The sequence below is a fragment of the Musca autumnalis genome, unplaced genomic scaffold, assembly GCF_047663935.1.
Source record: "Musca autumnalis isolate F117 unplaced genomic scaffold, ASM4766393v1 scaffold_3, whole genome shotgun sequence".
NCBI classification, from domain to species: domain Eukaryota; kingdom Metazoa; phylum Arthropoda; class Insecta; order Diptera; family Muscidae; genus Musca; species Musca autumnalis.
In genome coordinates this window covers 247,239,866-247,258,621 of record NW_027411866.1, presented here as the reverse complement: position 1 = coordinate 247,258,621, position 18,756 = coordinate 247,239,866, and the positions used below count along the sequence as shown (strand labels likewise).

The 18,756-nt window shown below is 32.4% G+C and overlaps 1 protein-coding gene across 2 annotated transcripts in view; it reads right to left on the bottom strand.

Moving 5' to 3' along the window:
• Positions 1–9,908: 9,908 nt before the first annotated feature.
• nAChRalpha7 (nicotinic Acetylcholine Receptor alpha7) overlaps positions 9,909–18,756 on the bottom strand; it is a 460,381-nt gene continuing 451,533 nt past the window's right edge. For both annotated transcript variants that reach the window (XM_073977639.1, XM_073977640.1), the window contains 2 exons: positions 14,922–15,065; positions 9,909–10,367 (listed from right to left, as the gene is read on the bottom strand). In XM_073977639.1, coding sequence (XP_073833740.1) covers positions 10,359–10,367; positions 14,922–15,065 — 153 coding nt within the window. In that variant the 3' untranslated portion in view covers positions 9,909–10,358. The remainder of the gene's footprint in view (positions 10,368–14,921; positions 15,066–18,756) is intronic.

The following is an 18,756-nucleotide window of genomic DNA, read 5'->3' as shown; positions in this document are numbered from 1 at the left end:
GTGAAATGGATCATTACTTTTGTATGAAAAATATAAAAATTTTATTTTTGGTCGATATTTTAATTCGTTGAGGACATATATATTTCGCAAAGTAGCCTACATATGGGAAAAAACTACTAACCTTTCCTCTGATGTAAATTGCAATAAAGTGTTTGCTAGATAACGGGCCTACTGTCTAATATATAATGGGTTCTGTGTAGAGAACCACATTTTCATCCCATGCTACATATTGTCTCTCCAAAATAAATATTCGTCCTAGGCCCCTTATTTGGTATGCCAAAATTCATATCTCGACGAGATCAAGCGATTTAGCGATGTGTGTCCGTCCATTAAAAATTGTAAACAAGCTTAAGGCCGCAATTATGGAATTTTTTAAGGAGGTTAGGTTCGGGCCAGAATTGAAATAATTAGTTTTTGGTGATGATCATGAAATGTTCAGGGGATGAAATGGACCAAAAACAAAATTTTAACCAATTTTGTAGCGGCTCTGTAGGGCAAAATAATAACCCGCAAAATTTTAAACAAAGTTTGAGTTTATAATGAAGAAGAAGCGTACAAACCAACGTGAAGATCAGAAAATACTTAGCGGGTTAAATGGACTGAAACTTTTGTGTGAAATTGGTAAAAATTTCAATAACGTAGGGGTTAAACAACGGAAGTAGTAGTACTACATAAGTGGGTTTTTTTTTACATTTTAGTTTGTGTGAACTAAATTTTCCTTTCCTGCTACAAAAATGTCTTTGTCATGCTAGATAACTTTTTGGTTTTGGTCATAAGTATTATACATTACATCTCTGATATTTGATAATTAAATTTTCACAATCATTGAAAAGAAGTTCCGGGGAGAGAGATTGTCCAGGGATAGGGTATCCCATGGTCGGCTCCGTCCGACTATAGACTTTTCTTTCTTGTTTTACTTTGTGATCAAATAATTTTATCGAATTTCGTCAATATGATAACTTTTTTAATCGCCGGATTTTTTTCTGTGTAGAAATGGACAGAGGAACAAAATAAATAAATAACTCGTGTTGTACAGTAAACGGGCTGAAGTTCAAAAATTTTACCATAGTAAATAAGCCTGATATACAAAAGCAAGATATTCGTTGTTGTTGTTGTTGTAATAACGCAAATATGTCCATTCCTGTATAGTTTTCTGTTATACGGTTCATCCGTGCCAACATTCTAAAAATCTGCAACCGGACTGACTGCTTCCCTAAAGAATTCGGAGACAGATGAGTGTGTCCAGCTGGCCAGTTGAAAAGATGTAACCACATTTAAGGACGTGCACGGTACGGATCGAAAACTACTCGTGTTTGCCTTGGCAACTGGCATTTTTCTGCTGCAATGGCTGGATGGTAGTTTCCGAGTAAGGTATTCACACTATATCTTTGAACTGTCTGTGTAACTGCAACAGTGTGAATGCTATCCAAACTAGAGCTGGCAAATCATCGATGGAAATATCGATATTATCGATACTTAATTTTTTACGCCAATATCGACGAATAGTTTTTTATATCGATACTATCAGCCATTTTGACATCACTAAAGAAAAGCCATAGAAACAATAGCCAGAAATTTTTACACCCTCAGCATTTAAGGCCTGCGTACATAAGCTGCCTTGCCTGCTTACCTTGCTTACTGCTGATAAAAGAATAAAAAAGAAAAGGGCAACCCAGTTCGAAATTTTCTGGGCCTTCTTTATTCTTTTATTTTTATTATGTCAAAAATGAAGCAGGAAAGCAAGGCAATCAGGCAGAGCAGCTTATGTACGCAGGCTTTTAGGCTGACGAGGCGGCGTCCGTCCGTCTGTCTGGCTGGTGATCACGATAACTCTCGAATGGATCGAGCGATTCGAACCAAATTTTGCATTTTGTAATTTTTTGGCCAAACTTAGTTTAAGTTCGTATATGAGCCACGTCCGGTCTAATTCTTCGAGTACCTACCCCACAAAAGTTCAAAATTTTTCTGTAAAATGGTGTGAACGATAACTATCGAAGAGATCAATCGATTTGTTTCAAACTTTGCAAATCGTATTATTCCTTCCAGATTTAGATCGTCTTCGAATATGGTTTATAACGGCTTAAGGCCTGGGTAGATAAGCTGCTTCGCCTGCTTACCTTGCTTACTTCTGATAAAATAATAAAAAAGAAAAGGGCAACCCAGTCCAAAATTTGCTCGGCCTCCTTTATTCTTTTATTTTTATTATGTCAGAAATGAAGCAGGAAAGCAAGGCAATCAGGCAATGCAGCTTATGTACCCAGGCCTTTACTCCTTCGGGTAGCTCCCACAGAAAATTCGGAACATGTGAAGTTTAAGAGCTCCTCTCGGATCGTGTCGAAATTATTTTCTGCATTTTCTTATAAACGTCTTTTAAATCACCGCGATCGTAGTTTTTCGATATTTCTTGCACCGATCAACGCGGGATCCGACGAGAAAACCCCGTTTTTCATAGTGTTATAGGATGGTTCTTTACTGACATACAAAGATTTAATTTGATCTATGCACTCTTGCCGCGATTATCCACGACGAAAGTTGTGGAAAATTATCGGACGAAAATGTTCACAAGTAAATTCCATTTTTTTTTGCAAAGTGATTTTTTCAAGTCACTGTAAACAACACATACATACAGTGGCGGCCATATAATTAAGAACGACATCGTATTAAAAAGTATTTGACTTGCTACGTTCCAAATATTTGAATATTTATATGGAACAAAATGTGTAAATAAAGTACATGGTAAGCACTTTCAAATAAAGCCAAAACATATTTTAATTCTCTCTCGTTTATACGAAAGAAACCACGATTTATTAAAATAGTCATAAATCGACCTGGCCACATAATTAAGAACGATATAAGTAAAGGTTACTTTAAGGTAATTTTCATACACAATATGTGAATATATCGTTATGTATTTTAGAAATCGGTTACTTTGATTCATTTTTAGTATCAAATGTCCTTCAATAATATGTACTATTGAGTCTATGTTTGATAATTAGGGCATACCTAAGGTTTTCAAAAATTTGCCCATAATTTGACGAATTTATTTAATTTTTGGGATCTAAAGCCACAGTTTTGGCTTCCTCTCATTCCCTCGACGACGCTCTGAACGATACCCTGTGATTGTCGTTCCATAATCGGCGCTTATTTACCTTTAAATGGGCTTTTATCCCACTTGTTTGAGTCCTTTACGAGGGAATTGTCTGGAAAATAGTTTCGTAAGAGCCATTTCCACCTTATAAAGCGGTAGGATTTTTGCCTGCAGGTAGTAGACAGGAAATGAAACAATAATATAACGTCTATACAAAAATTGGAAGAATTCCACACCGAATATAACATTTATTAACATAATGCTTTGAGTGCTCGAATTCCACAATAATTTTGTGTATGTAAATCAGATATTAGTTTGTACAAAAATTGTATTTTCATCCATAAAAATTTTTGATTTGACTGGTTTTGATATTAATATGAGCTTCATTGATTAAAAAGTCTTACATAACTATGCCTACCACACTCACAAAGACATTGTGCAATGAAGGCTTTCAAAATATTTAACCTTTCATTTTTGTTCGGTGTACCGTTAGGCTAATTTTTTGTACAAAACGAAATTATTTTTTTATTTCCTGTCTACTACTAGCAGACAACAATCCTAACGATTTATAAGGTGGAAATGATTCATACGAAACTATTTCCCAGACAATTCCCTCGTAAAGGACTCAAAGAAGTGGGGTAAAAACCAATTTAAGGGTAAATAAGCGACTATCGACAACGACAATCACAGGGTATCGTTTAGAGCGTCTTCGAGGGAATGAGAGGAAGCCAAAACTGTGGCTTTAGATCTCAAAAATTAAATAAATTCGTCAAATTATGGGCAAATTTTTGAAAACGTTAGGTATGCCCTAATTATCAAACTTAGACTCAATAATATGTACCAGTGAAGGACATTTGATACTAAAAATTAATCAAAGTAACCGATTTCTAAAATATATAACGATATATTCACATATTGTGTATGAAAATTACTTTAAAGTAACCTTTACTTATATCGTTCTTAATTATGTGGCCAGGTCGATTTATGGCTATTTTAATAAATCGTGGTTTCTTTCGTATAAACGAGGGAGAATTAAAACATGTTTTGGCTTTATTTGGAAGTGCTTACCCTGTACTTTATTTACAAATTTTGTTCCATATAAATATTCAAATATTTGGAACGTAGCAAGTCAAATAATTTGTAATACGATGTCGTTCTTAATTATATGGCCGCCACTGTATGTCAAACTGTCCTGAGTACGCTCAGATTAAAAATTATCACACTTTCCAAAAAATTGTCAAATGACGACTAGCGATACTGCGTGTTGCTTAGGCCGCAAACTTTTCTAATTCGCCTCGTATTTCACTGACATGCGAAATGTAAACAAAACACATTTGTCGGCAATTTTAGATTCTAAATAAATAGCAGTAGGAAATGTACGAAAATATCGATTTTATCGATATTTTGAAACGGAAATATCGAAAAAATCGAATGGGGCCGATATCGATAGTTTGCCAGCTCTAATCCAAACCTGCTTGATAGGCTCGTTGATCTAGAGGTTCCCGTTTGTACCATTGGATCTCTCAGGTACTGCATCGACAACATCCTGTACGAGTAAGAGTAGAAATGAGTGTGTGTGTGCTGAAATGTGCTGTGGCATACTTCAAAACGGCGTTCTGGTAGATTTGATTATTCTTCCACTATGTAGTTTTAAAATTTGCACAAAACACTTTCGCGGAATATCTTACCACAGACATCCCTATTGCGATAAGGTAAGAAGTATAATCCATCGCAATCAATCGAGTTGCGCAGGCACATAAACCTATAAATATTCAAGAAACAGTGAATCAGAAGATTTAGCGGTGTATATTGGGCGCCGGGTTAGTAACGCTCCCCTAGAAAAAGCAGCCTACTATGAAAAAACAAAAGAAAAGAAAAACAAATCCCTCTAAAGTTGACGACCCCCGCAAACGTTTTAAGGACCATAATCTGCGAATCTGCACCTGGAATGTTCGCACTCTTTATAGAGAAGGTGCAGTCTTCGCATTGGCAGATGTATTTGAAAAGTACAAGGCCGACATTACTGCTATACAGGAAATACGATGGAACGGGAAAGGCGTCACAACAACACCTAAAGGTGACGCACTGTATTATAGCTGCCATGACATAAAGCATGAATTTGGTTGCGGATTTGTAGTTGGTCGGAGGATAAAATACCTGGTCTCCAGCTTCACACCCGTGAATGAAAGACTTGCTGCAATTCGAATAAAAGCAAAATTCTTCAACATCAGCTTTATTTGCGTTCATGCTCCCACTGAAGAAAAGGACGAACAGACCAAAGATATATTTACGAGCGCTTTGAAGAAACATATGATCATTGCCCTCCCCATGACATTAAAATCATTCTAGGCGATTTAAATGCCAAAATTGGAAAGGAGAATATCTTTGGCCCAACAGTCGGGAAATTCAGTCTCCACAGTGAAACATCCGACAATGGTATGAGGCTGATAGATTTTGCAGCTGCAAAAAACATGGTAGTTAGCAGTACCAGATTTAATCATCTCGACATCCATAAGGGCACCTGGCTGTCTCCAGATCAGAGGAGCAAACATAGACTCGGACCACTACTTTGTTGCAGCAAAGGTACGTACAAGATTAAACGTAGCAAACAAAATGTGAACAGACACAACCCAGAAGTTGGACATCGGTAGGCTGCAAACACAACAACAGATAGCCACAGCATATTCCACTCAACTGACCCAACTGCTTAATCAAAGCACTCCTCATCCCGATAACATATCAGCGCAATGGCAAATCATTGTCCACTCCATGCAAACAGCCGCAAAATCCATACTTGGATACCAGAGACCTCCACCAAGGAATCCATGGTATGACCAGGAGTGTCGTGCTGCTACCGAAGAGAAAAATGCGACATATAGAGCTACTTTACAATCAGTAGCAACGCGTAGCGCACGAGAGATATCGGGAGAAAAGGAGAAAGAGAGAAACGTCTTTTCCGCAGGAAAAAGATAGAGATGGAAAAGCGGGAGTGTGAAAAAATCGAGATGTACAGGAGCCAGAATGAAGTCCGAAAATTCTACCAAAGAGTCAAGCATCGAACTGATGGCTTTGGTACAGGCACATCCTCCTGTAGAGACCAGCAAGGTAATTTGGTAACAGTACTGAGAGAAGTCTCCCTTGTTCCATCTGGGATGTTTGCGGAACAATTATATATATACAGATAGTGTACTCAGGATATGGAAAGAACATTTTTCAAAACTGTTGGTATCCAATAGCAGCGAAGACGGCGAAGATACCACAGATCCAATCCCAGAAGATGGTATTGAATGTATACCACACAGCCAAGATGAGGTAAAGACAGCAATAAATCGGCTGAAGGATAATAAGGCAGCAGGAGAAGATGGCTTACCAGTCGAGCTGTTCAAAACCGGAGGCGACACGCTGATAAGGTGTATGCATCAGCTAGTTAGCACCATCTGTCAGGAAGAACGAGTACCCGACGATTGGAACATGAGTATTCTGTGCCCCGTCCACAAGGAGGGAGATAAGACTGTATGCTCTAACTATAGGGGCATAAGTCTACTTCCTATTGCCTACAATATCGTGTCAGGGATATTGTGCGAACGATTAAAGCCCATGGCCAACGAAATAATTGGGTCATACCAATGCGGCTTTAGACCTGGCAAGTCCACCATTGACCAGATATTTACCCTGCGGCAAATCCTGGAGAAGACCCAAGAGATGCAGATCGAAACCTACCACCTTTTGTTGATTATAAAATAGCCTTCGACAGCCCACTACATTCAAAGGTATTCCAGGCCATGTCTCAATTTGGTATCCCCACAAAGTTCATTCGGCTTTGTAAAATGACTTTAACTGATCCTCAGTTAAAATAGGAAAGAACCTCTCCGAAGAATTTTGTACCAAAAGAGGTTTCAGGCAAGGAGACAGCCTCTCGTGTAAGAGATCACATCTCGTGTAAGAGATCACAACATTCTGTTGGAAAAGGTTATTCGAGAAGCAAACGTCAAAAGAAGAGGCACAATCTACACCAGGTATCGGCACCAACACAAGCGCATTGTTTGTGGCCTCACGCATACGACTCTCTCTCGCTCTCTCCACAAACAGCATGTGCGTTAATGCATTGCTAAAATTAAAATTCATTGAAACAACCGACAACAGAACCTTCTTCAATGACTTCTGGATGAAGACTGAATTGTGGTTGTTCTGCTGTTATTCTCATCAAGGGCACGTGTGCCCCTTTTTGCCGGACGATGATCTACACCAATAGCCACATATTACTTGCTTATGCTGATGATATAGACATCATGGGATGATCAGTAAAAGAAGTAACTGATACCTTTATGAAGGTCGAGGAGAATCTGCTAAAGTGGGTCTGGCGATAAACGGCAGGAAGACTAAGGTGATAGTGTCGACGCGTAATGCGTCCATAGAGATCGGGCGAACTGTTGTCGTTGGTTCCTATAATTTTGAGGTTGCAAAAGACTTCGTCTACCTCGGCACCTCCGTAAACACAACAAACGACATCAGTTGTGCAATAAAAAGAAGAATTGTATTGGCCAACATATGCTACTTTGGTTTAAGTAAGCAGTTTAAAAGCAAAGCCACATGGCCCCGAAGCCTGGGTACTTGCGCAAGCAGACATGGCAGTGCTTGGTGTGTTTGAGAGAAAAATTCTTCGAACGACGTCGCATGAACCACGAGTTGTATCTGCTATACAACGACATCAATATAGTTAAACGTATCGAGATGCAACGATTGCGTTGGCTGGGCCATATCATAAGAATGAGCGAAGATGCACCCGCTAAAAAGACGTATAAATACGGACCGCTTGGCGGTGCACGCAGAATTGGCAGGCCAAGGAATAGATGGCGCAAACAAGTGAATGAAGAGACGAAAAGGCGCGGTATTCCAGAGTGCAAAGCAACAAATAGAGAGAAATGGAGATCTTTTCTTAGTTCGGCCTATGGAACAAATGTTCTGTAATGGGCCAGCTAAGTAAGTAAGTAAGTAATGACCAAAAAACTTGTCCACTAAAAATTGCCAAGATAGGTCCACATTTTGGAATAGGCCCCATATAACAGTACCTCCCGATTTAGGGTATTTTGGGGAGTTTAGCTAATTTTTTTATCGAATTAGCTATTATTTGACATTTGAGGTTTTCAGTGGTCCCGAAACTTCTCTATCGAAAATCGTAAACATAGGTCCATGTTTTGGTATATATAACGGTACTCCCCGACTTTCGGTATTTGGAGAATTTTAGCTACATTTTGTGACCGAACTAGCTGAAATTTGACATTTGAGGTTTCCAGTGGTCCCGAAACTTCTCCACCAAAAATCGTCCACATAAATCCATTTTTTAGTATAGCCGGTACCTCGCAATTTTCGGTATTTTGAGAATTTTAGCTATAATTTTTAACCGAACAAGCTGTAATTTGCCATTGGAAGTTCTCAGGGGTCACGAAACTCCTCCACCACAAATCGTCCGCATTTTGGTATACCCCCAATATAAATGTACCAACAGATTGAATAAATTTTTAGATACATTTTATGACCTAATTTAGGCATTTGGGGTATTCGACCAACAATTTTGGAACCTAACAGAAACTAATTATTCCATTTTAGTTCAGAATATTTTATGGTGGAGGGTATAAAATGTTCGGTTTGCCTGAACTTAATGTTTTTTACCATTTTAGATAAATGTTGGTGCCGTCAGAGGGAGCACATTAAAAACTTCTAATATAACAATTTGTTATTAGGAACTTCTTGTTGGCTTTCTCCATTATCAAAATTTGAATTAAAATTTTAAAAATTTCAACGCAAAAAGCCGTCTAACCGAAAGTCGACTTACCTTTACCTTACCTTATCCCAATTGTAGCACGAAAATGTTGCCAGAGATCGCATAAGGTACGATCCAACTTCGACGACATGAGATTGTCTGTTATTTGGCATAGGTAAACCATGGTTTGGAATAGACCCATATATTGTACCACCCGATTTTCGGTAGTTTGCAAGTTGTAACACGACGCCCAAAAAATGGCTCTTTGTCTCATTTCCAAACGAATTGGCTGTCTTTGTTTTTATTGGGTAGAGGACATTTATAAGAAACGGTCAATATAGAACGACGTTTTGATAAAGCCCTATAAAACGTTATCTCCCGTTTTAAGGCATTTTTAAGTTTTTGAACACGTTTTTCAATGATATAGGCTGAAAATAGGCTCTTGGAGTACCTATCAGGAAGAAACCTAGAATTAAGTTATTCGACAAAACCACTGTGCATTCATATTATGTACATTTCAGAATTTCGTTAAAAAATTTCACATTCGAATTTTAACTTTTAGAAGAAATGTGTTTGCAAATTGCATTCAGATTCAAATTGAGAGATAGATAGAGAGAGTTTGGCCGATATTGATTTGTGTTTGGTTAGATGCAAATAGTTTAGTTTTATTTTGTTTGTACACTTGTTGTTATTTTTTAATCTTTATCATTGTTGTTATTGTTTTTTCTTTTTTTTTCTTGTTTAATTTGATTCTTTAGTTCACCTTGTTTGTTTATTTATTTTTTTTCAAATTGATCCTATCACAGCAACAAACTTTTTTCTTCATCATCTTCTTCTGTATTTTTAATCTTCGTTATAATTTTCTGACTCAAATTACGAACCAATAGGAAATTAATTTTTCTTTCATAATTAAACAAATAAATCATAAAAAGCTTAAATTTTGCCATAGCATTGCAGAGCATTTTGTTTCGACTTAATTTAATATTTTTTTCTTTTATTTTGGTAATTAATTTTTGTAATTAAATTATTGCATTTTTGTTGTTATCCTTTTTTCGTCTCTTTTTGTTAAACATTTTTATTTTGCTTTCCTCTTCATTATTTGTTGTTATTGTTGTTTGTGTGTTTTATCATTATTTTTATGTATTATTGATGTTGTTGTTGGTTTTCTATAATTTTTGTTTATCTTCGTTGACCAGGCACATGTGCTTTTAAATGAATTGTATGCAAATTTTCAAAAAATTCCAATTCCAAAATAAAAATCTTTATTCTCCATAAAATTGTTGTCGTTGATGTTGTCTTTTTGTTAAGCGGCTATACTTTGTTTCGGGTGCTTGGGAGATGAGAGCGCGGCCGTAAGCTTTGGGCTTTTTATTGAAGCAGCAGCAGTAGCATTTTTTTCTTTTACTACAACGACAGCAATAGGCGTAAGCTTGGGCGTTGCAATTGTATTTGTCGGAATATGGCAAACTTATTGTTGTTGCAGCAGCATATAAACGCATAACAGCAAAGTTATGGGAACTGTAAAGAGAAGAAAGGAAGGTTCGATTGGAAGAGAAAAGAAAGTGGAGAAATTAGGGAGTTAGTATATTTTAATTAAAAAATTAAAAGTATAGCGAAGGTGTTCCAAAAACGTTACGACCAAGTTCTAATATTGATACAATATTAAAACAACTGTTTTTCAACAACGTGGAGTTTAAAAAAAAATATTTTTCAAAGGCATAAAGTCGATTAAAAGAAAATTCTAAGGATTTTATAAAAAATATTATAGCATTTTTGAATGCATTAAAAAAGTATTTCTCAAATGATTAAAAAAAAATATTTAAAATTGTTTTGATATACTTCAAAGGTAATAAAAGTTGAATTTTTTTAAATTTTTTTCAAAGTTTTTTTTCAGTTTTTTTAATATTTTCTAAGCATTTTTCTTTAAATTTATCTTATACTATTTTTCTATTTGTTTTTAAATATTTTCAATGGATTTAAAAAAAATAAAAATAATAAATACTTTAAGAAATTAAAAAAATTGATGATTTTTTGTTAAAAATTTTTTTAGGTTATTTTAAAAAAAATTTTCTGACCATTTTTTAAAGTATATTTTAAAGACAATAAACGTAGATATAAGACAATTTATTTATTTATTTACTTTAAAAATTTAATAATTTACTTCTATGGCCTAAAAATATAATTTTTTTTTTTAAATTTTTTCTAGGATTTTTTAATATTTTTTAAAGGCCATGATTTTCTTATAATATTTTTTAAAGGTCATGAAGTGGATTTTTAAAAAGAAAAATTTTTTCAAAGGCCTTAAACGTGGATTAAAAAGAAAATTTTTTCAAAGGCCTTAAACGTGGATTAAAAAAAATTCAAAGGCCTTAAACGTGGATTAAAAAAATTTCAAAGGCCTTAAACGTGGATTAAAAAAAATTCAAAGGATCTGAAGCTGGATTTTTCAAAAAATATTTTTCAAAGGATCTGAAAGTGGCTTTTTTTAAAAAAATATATTCAAAGGATCTGAACGGGGATTTAAAAAAATATTTTTCAAAGGATCCGAACGTGGATTTTGTAAAAAATATTTTTCAAAGGATCGGAACTTGGATTTATTAACAAAATATATTTCAAATGATCTCAACGTCGAGTTTTTAAAAAAATATTTTTCCAAGGATCTGAACGTGGATTTTAAAGAGATATATATTTTTCAAAGGATCTGAACGTGGATTTTAAAAAGATATATATTTTTCAAGGGATCTGAACGTGAATTTAAAAAAAAATATTTTTCGAAGGATCTGAACTTCTATTTTTTAAATAAATAATAAAGAAAATTCTAAGGATTTTATAAAAAATATTATAGCATTTTTGAATGCATTAAAAAAGTATTTCTCAAATGATTAAAAAAAAATATTTAAAATTGTTTTGATATACTTCAAAGGTAATAAAAGTTGAATTTTTTTAAATTTTTTTCAAAGTTTTTTTTCAGTTTTTTTAATATTTTCTAAGCATTTTTCTTTAAATTTATCTTATACTATTTTTCTATTTGTTTTTAAATATTTTTAATGGATTTAAAAAAAATAAAAATAATAAATACTTTAAGAAATTAAAAAAATTGATGATTTTTTGTTAAAAATTTTTTTAGGTTATTTTAAAAAAAAATTTTCTGACCATTTTTTAAAGTATATTTTAAAGACAATAAACGTAGATATAAGACAATTTATTTATTTACTTTAAAAATTTAATAATTTACTTCTATGGCCTAAAAATATAATTTTTTTTTTTAAATTTTTTCTAGGATTTTTTAATATTTTTTAAAGGCCATGATTTTTTTATAATATTTTTTAAAGGTCATGAAGTGGATTTTTAAAAAGAAAAATTTTTTCAAAGGCCTTAAACGTGGATTAAAAAGAAAATTTTTTCAAAGGCCTTAAACGTGGATTAAAAAAAAATTCAAAGGCCTTAAACGTGGATTAAAAAAATTTCAAAGGCCTTAAACGTGGATTAAAAAAAATTCAAAGGATCTGAAGCTGGATTTTTCAAAAAATATTTTTCAAAGGATCTGAAAGTGGCTTTTTTTAAAAAAATATATTCAAAGGATCTGAACGGGGATTTAAAAAAATATTTTTCAAAGGATCCGAACGTGGATTTTGTAAAAAATATTTTTCAAAGGATCGGAACTTGGATTTATTAACAAAATATATTTCAAATGATCTCAACGTCGAGTTTTTAAAAAAATATTTTTTTAAAGAGATATATATTTTTCAAAGGATCTGAACGTGGATTTTAAAAAGATATATATTTTTCAAGGGATCTGAACGTGAATTTAAAAAAAAATATTTTTCGAAGGATCTGAACTTCTATTTTTTAAAAAATATTTTGCAAAGGATCTGAGCATGAATTTTCAAAAGACATATATTTTTCAAACGAATTTTCAAAAGACATATATTTTTCAAACGTGAACGTAGATATTTTAAAAATATTTCTCAAAGGATCTGAACGTGGATTCTTAAAAAAATATTTTTTAAAGGATCTGAACGTGGATTTTATAAAAAAATATTTTTCAAAGGATCTGAAGGGGAATTTTTTAAAAAATATTTTTCAAAGGATCTGAACGGGAATTTTTTTTAAAAAATATTTTTCAAAGGATCTGAACGCGAATTTTTTAAAAAATATTTTTCAAAGGATCTGAACGTGTATTTTGTAAAAAATATTTTTCAAAGGATCTCAACAATGATTTTTTTAAAAAAATATTTTTGGAATTAAAAAAAATTAAAGAATCTGAACAAGGATTTTTTTAAAAAAATATTTTTGGAATTTAAAAAATCAAACAATTTGAACAAGGATCTTTTTAAAAAAATATTTTTGGAATTAAAAAAATTAAAATTAATTAAATTAATTTCTAAATATTTTCTGAACGTGGAGTTTTTTTTTTTTTTAATATTTTCTTTGAACGTGGAGTTAACAAAATATATTTTTTGAATAGAGAATTTTCAAACAAAAAAAAATTAAAACAAATAATTTTTAACGTGGAGTTTAAAAAAATTATTATTTTAACGGGGAGTTTAAAAAAAATATTTTTTTAACGTGGAGTTTCTAAAAGAATATTTTCTGAACGTGGAGTTTTTAGAAAATTTTTCTTTTAACTTGGAGTTTTTAAAAAAATATTTTTTAAATGTGGAGTTTTTAAAAACTCCAAGTTAAAAGAAAAATTTTTTAAAAACTCCACGTTCAGAAAATATTCTTTTAGAAACTCCACGTTAAAAAAATATTTCTTGAACGTGGATTTTAAAAAAATGAACGTGGAGTTTAAATATTTTTTGAAAGTGGATTTTTTTAAGAAATATTTTTTGAACGTGGAGTTAAAAAAAATAATTTTCGAAAGTGGAGTTTAAAAACATATTTTTTGAACGTGGAGTCTTTAAAAATGTTTTTTTAAATATTTTTAAAATATTTTTTTTTTTAAAAATGTATGTTGAAAGTAGATCTTTAAAAAAAATTTTTATCGTGGAGTTGTTAAAAAAATATTGTTTTAACGTGGAGTTGTTACAAAATTTTTTTTTTAAAGTGGAGTTGTTAAAGAATATTTTTTGAACGTGAAGTTAAAGAAAATACATAAAAATGTGAACGTGGATTTAAAAAAAAAACCAAGTAAATTAAAAAAAAACATTTTTTCAAAAGATCTAAAAGTGGAGTAAAAAAATCAGAAGATCAATTAATCTAAATGTGGATTCAAAAAAAAAAAAAAAATCAATAAATGTAAACGTGGATTTAAAAATATCAAAAGATCTAAACGTGGATTTAAAAAAAAATCAAAAGATCTAAATTTGGATTTTAAAAAATTCAAAAGAACTAAACCAGGATTTAAAAGGAAAATTTTAAAAGATCTTAACTTGGCTAAAAAAAATTATCAAAAGATTTAAACGTGGATTTTTCTATTTTTTTTAATCAAAAAAAATTTAAACTTGGATTAAAAAAATTCAAAATATCCTAAAAAAATTATCAAAAGATCTAAACGTGAATTTTTCTATTTTTTTTCTTCAATCAAAAAAATTTAAACTTGGATTAAAAAAAATTCAAAATATCTAAATGTGGATTAAAAAATCAAAAATCTAAATGTGGATTAAAATAGTCAAATGCTCTAAACGTGGTTTAAAAAAAATCAAAAGATCTAAAAATGGAAAATATTTTTCAAAAAAAAATCTTTCAGAAAAGTTTTTAAGGATTTTTAAAAAACATGATTCAAAATATTTTTTTCTAAAGATAAAAAATATTTATCAAAACAGTCTTTTTCTTAAGAATTTTAAAAAAATATTTTTATTTTTCTAAATATTTTTTAAAAATATTTTTCTAAGGATTTTTAAAAAATATATTTATATTTCTATCAAGAATTTTTTAAAAAATATTTTTCTATAGATTTGTTAAACTAAAAATTATTCTTTAAATAAAAAAAAAATATTGAATTTTTAAAGAATATTTGTCTTGGACATCAAACCAATTTTCACGTACACGTTTTTGGAACTTCCTCTTCTTTATTAAACATTTCAATATAAAATAAAATTATTAAACATTTTGATTCGAAGAACTTACAATAAAATGGGGCGCTGAAAACAATACAGCCAATGTGGCTATTATGGTAAATAACGTAAACACAATAAGGCACAAACGATCCACTACCATGGCAGCAAATTTCCAATCTCTGGTTACATCACCGGTTTCATCTTCTTTTTTCAACTTTAATAAAAAGTATTATACAAAAAATATAACAATTAAAAACAAAAATAAGATATTTTTTAAAACAAAATTTTTTAAATGGCCAATAAAGACGTTGTAGTATTGCCATGTATATCGCATTTACATGGTGCCCCAAATGTAAGGATACAAAATTTGATTAAAAACTCTTTTATTTCCTCAAAATAAAACTAATAAAATAATTAATAAAAATTTCTAATTAATATAAAATATTGCCCACAATTTCATAACCATTTCTTGTCATCAATTTTCCAATTTGGTTTCAAATTAATTAAAATTGGAAATTGAAAAAAGCGAGTTATGCCGTATCTTTTGATCCCTAAATCAAATAATATTTTTTTTTTTCTTCTTTTTTTGACGGCTCCATCACACAAAAGCGATGATGAACACGGCGATTGGTATTTTGATGTGGCAATTTGGTTAATCATTGTTAACAGAACGTCGGGAACTTTGTGCTTTTCCCGCGTGTTCTGTGTAAACCTGTTGTTGAAAAAAACCAAGAAGAAAAATTACACGTTTTTTTAATTGTTAATAATTTTTACACAGAGTATTGGTTTGAAAGTAATTTGTTAAAAAATAATTACATTTATTTTTAAAGTTATTAAGAAAAAATAATTTGTATACAAAAAGTTACCTGGAGTCCTTTCAATATTTCTGCAATAACACCTGTGTTATTAGGATTTATGAAATACTTTAAAAAATTAAATGACAAAGGATTTGTCATAAGAATACATAGTTATCATATCTAAAGTTATATAATAAGTAAATATAAGAAAATCTCAATAATAAAACATTATTTTGGTATAAATATTGCAGTTAAAAATGTTCCATTTATGGTAACATTATTCGAAGGGGTGTCAGAAGATGAAAAGAATGTCATATATAGAGCTTATGATTGGAGTTCGATATAAACTCATCACACAAGACCAAAAAATTATACACTAAATTTTATTGCAACAAAATCCCTGTTTGTAAGGGGAATGGAAGTATAAAAAATTGGTCGTACTACATATTTCCAGGTAATTCCTTTTATATTTTTCGTAACTGACAGGAGGCAATTTTAAAAGGGAAGAGAAAAATTACCGATTGTAAATATAGACATCTGTAGTAAGATGTTCAACAGACCTTGAAATGCGTCATGAACAGTAACCTACAAATAGTTCTTGACCTTACCATGGCGGAATGGACTATTTCGTATCAAACGAAGTTTCTTATTTACCCCATTTGCATTCTGGATTTCTGGATTTCTTTCAAAAAAGTATCAAAGTATGGCGAGCAAGCAAAGAGAGTTTCTCTCTCCACCCAGTAATTAAAAAACCATGCACTGACAATAGTATTTGCTCAAATTGTTGGTGTTGTGTGCCGATTGATGCTTTAGACCAGTGTTCACCAGCGAGCTGCTACTGAGAGCAAATTATCGTAACTTTCAATCCAAAACACACGGTAATGTATGCTCAGTTGCTCTCAGTACGGGCTCGCTGGTGAACACTGCTTTAGACCAGCATCCGGCAAAAAGGGGCACACGTGCCCTTGATGAGAATAACAACATAACAACCACCGTTCAGTCTTCGTTCAGAAGTCAATGGTCAAAGGTTCTGTTGACGCTTTTTTCAATTTTTAATTTTAGCAATGCATTAACCCACACGATGTTTGTGGAGAGAGCGAAATTTACGCTCTCGATGTCGTATGCGTGTGACCGCACATACTTCATTTGTTTGGTGACGATACCTGCTTTAGACACTCAGCGACTCTATTGAGAATATTTTGCGCAATATTCTCGCAAAAAGTATAGCCTGGGAAAGACAAAATATTATGGTTTAATTCAGGATGTGTCAAAACAACATAATTTGGCGCATATTCTGGCCTAATACAACATCAGATAACGAACTGATGAAAAGAAAGTGGAGTTGGGTGGGACATACTATTCGTAAAACCCCCGACAGCGTGGCAAGATATGCTGTGGAATGGGATCCACAAGGCAACAAAGACGTGGACGTTCGCAGAATACATGACGAAGAACGCTAAAATAAACCTGTCACTTAATGAAATTAAAAATATTTTTAATGATAAACACGGTGCTCTTGAAACAATTTTAAATGGGAGGTGCTTACACCTCGGAAGTTTTTGCGGATTCTGAAACTACAAAGTTCATAGATGAGAACAATCAAAAAACAAAAAAAATCGCCGGAGCGCTTTTTAAATAAATCGCGATTTAAGTTGACATTTTTAGGGGTTGTTTAGGTTTTCGCGATTTTGCTTAGAAACCGCATTTCCTTTCAAAATGGGACTAAAACAAATATTGTAGCTATGAAAATTCTCTACAAGATCGACCTTAATGGTATTTTCGTAGTTTTTACCATTTTTGAGATATAGAAGTTCAACTTGGGACAATGCACTGACTGTATCGCCCCCTTATAAAACAATGTCATGTAGGGTGCGCCTTAACTAACTTTTGATGAAAACCGCTTACACAGGGAAAGTTTTTGTGAATTCTGAATCAGCAGTGTTCATAGATGAGAAAAATCCAAAAACAAGAAAAAATCGCTGTAGGGATTTTTAAATAAATCGCGGTCAAAATTCACATTTTTAGGTGTTTTTTAGGTTTTTACGATTTTGCTTAAAAACCGCAAGTCCAATCGAAATGGAGCTAAAGAAAACGTTGTAGCTGTCAAAATTCTCTAGAGGATTGACGTTTATCATTTGTTCCCAGCTTGTACCATTTTTGAGATAAGGAAGCTCAGTTTACATTTTTAGTTTTTTTTGTTAGGGTTTCGCGAATTTGCTTGAATACGGTAAGTCGTATCGACATGTGACCTGAGAAAATTTTAAAGCTGTGAAAATTCTCTACAAGACTGGCTTAAGTGACTTATCCTTAGTTGTAACATTTTTTTAGATATATAAGTTTAAGTTGGGAATTTGCAGTCATGACATTGTTTTATAAGGGGGCGATACAGAATTGAATTGAATTTGAATTGTCCCAATTTGAACTTCTATATCTCAAAAACGGTAAAACCGACGAGAATATCATAAAGGTCAATCTTGTAGAGAATTTTGATATCTACAACATTTTTTTTAGACCCATTTAGATAGGAAATGTGGTTTCTAAGCAAAATCGCGATAACCTAAACAACCCCTAAAAATGTCAACTTAAATCGCGATTTATTTAAAAAGCGCTCCGGCGATTTTTTTTGTTTTTTGATTGTTCTCATCTATAAACATTGTAGTTTCAGAATCCGCAAAAATTTCCGAGGTGTACGCATCTTCCATTTAAAATTGTTTTAAGAGCACCGTGTAAAGTAAAATGTAATGAACTTGTAGATACCCTATAGAATGAATAAAGGAAAAAAATCAGGATGCCGGTAACTTTCACTCCATCAGCTACAACGGTTATTCTAGTCCAGAGCATGTTTGGTTTTTAGGCTAAACTGAAAAGAAACATCAAGCTGACTGATTCGAAATCATTGCTAATCTCTGCGATTCTCTGGACTAGTTAGGGCTACAACCTAGAAGTTTATTCCTAGAGACAATGCTCAAAGGGGAATACGGGCAGTGAAACACTTCCCGAAGACCTTTGCAATACAATGATACGAAAAAAAATGCTGAGCGATGTAAGAACATCTGAGTGGGCTAACTCTATGTCTTACAGATGCTACAAACCGTTCGTAAGACTCCT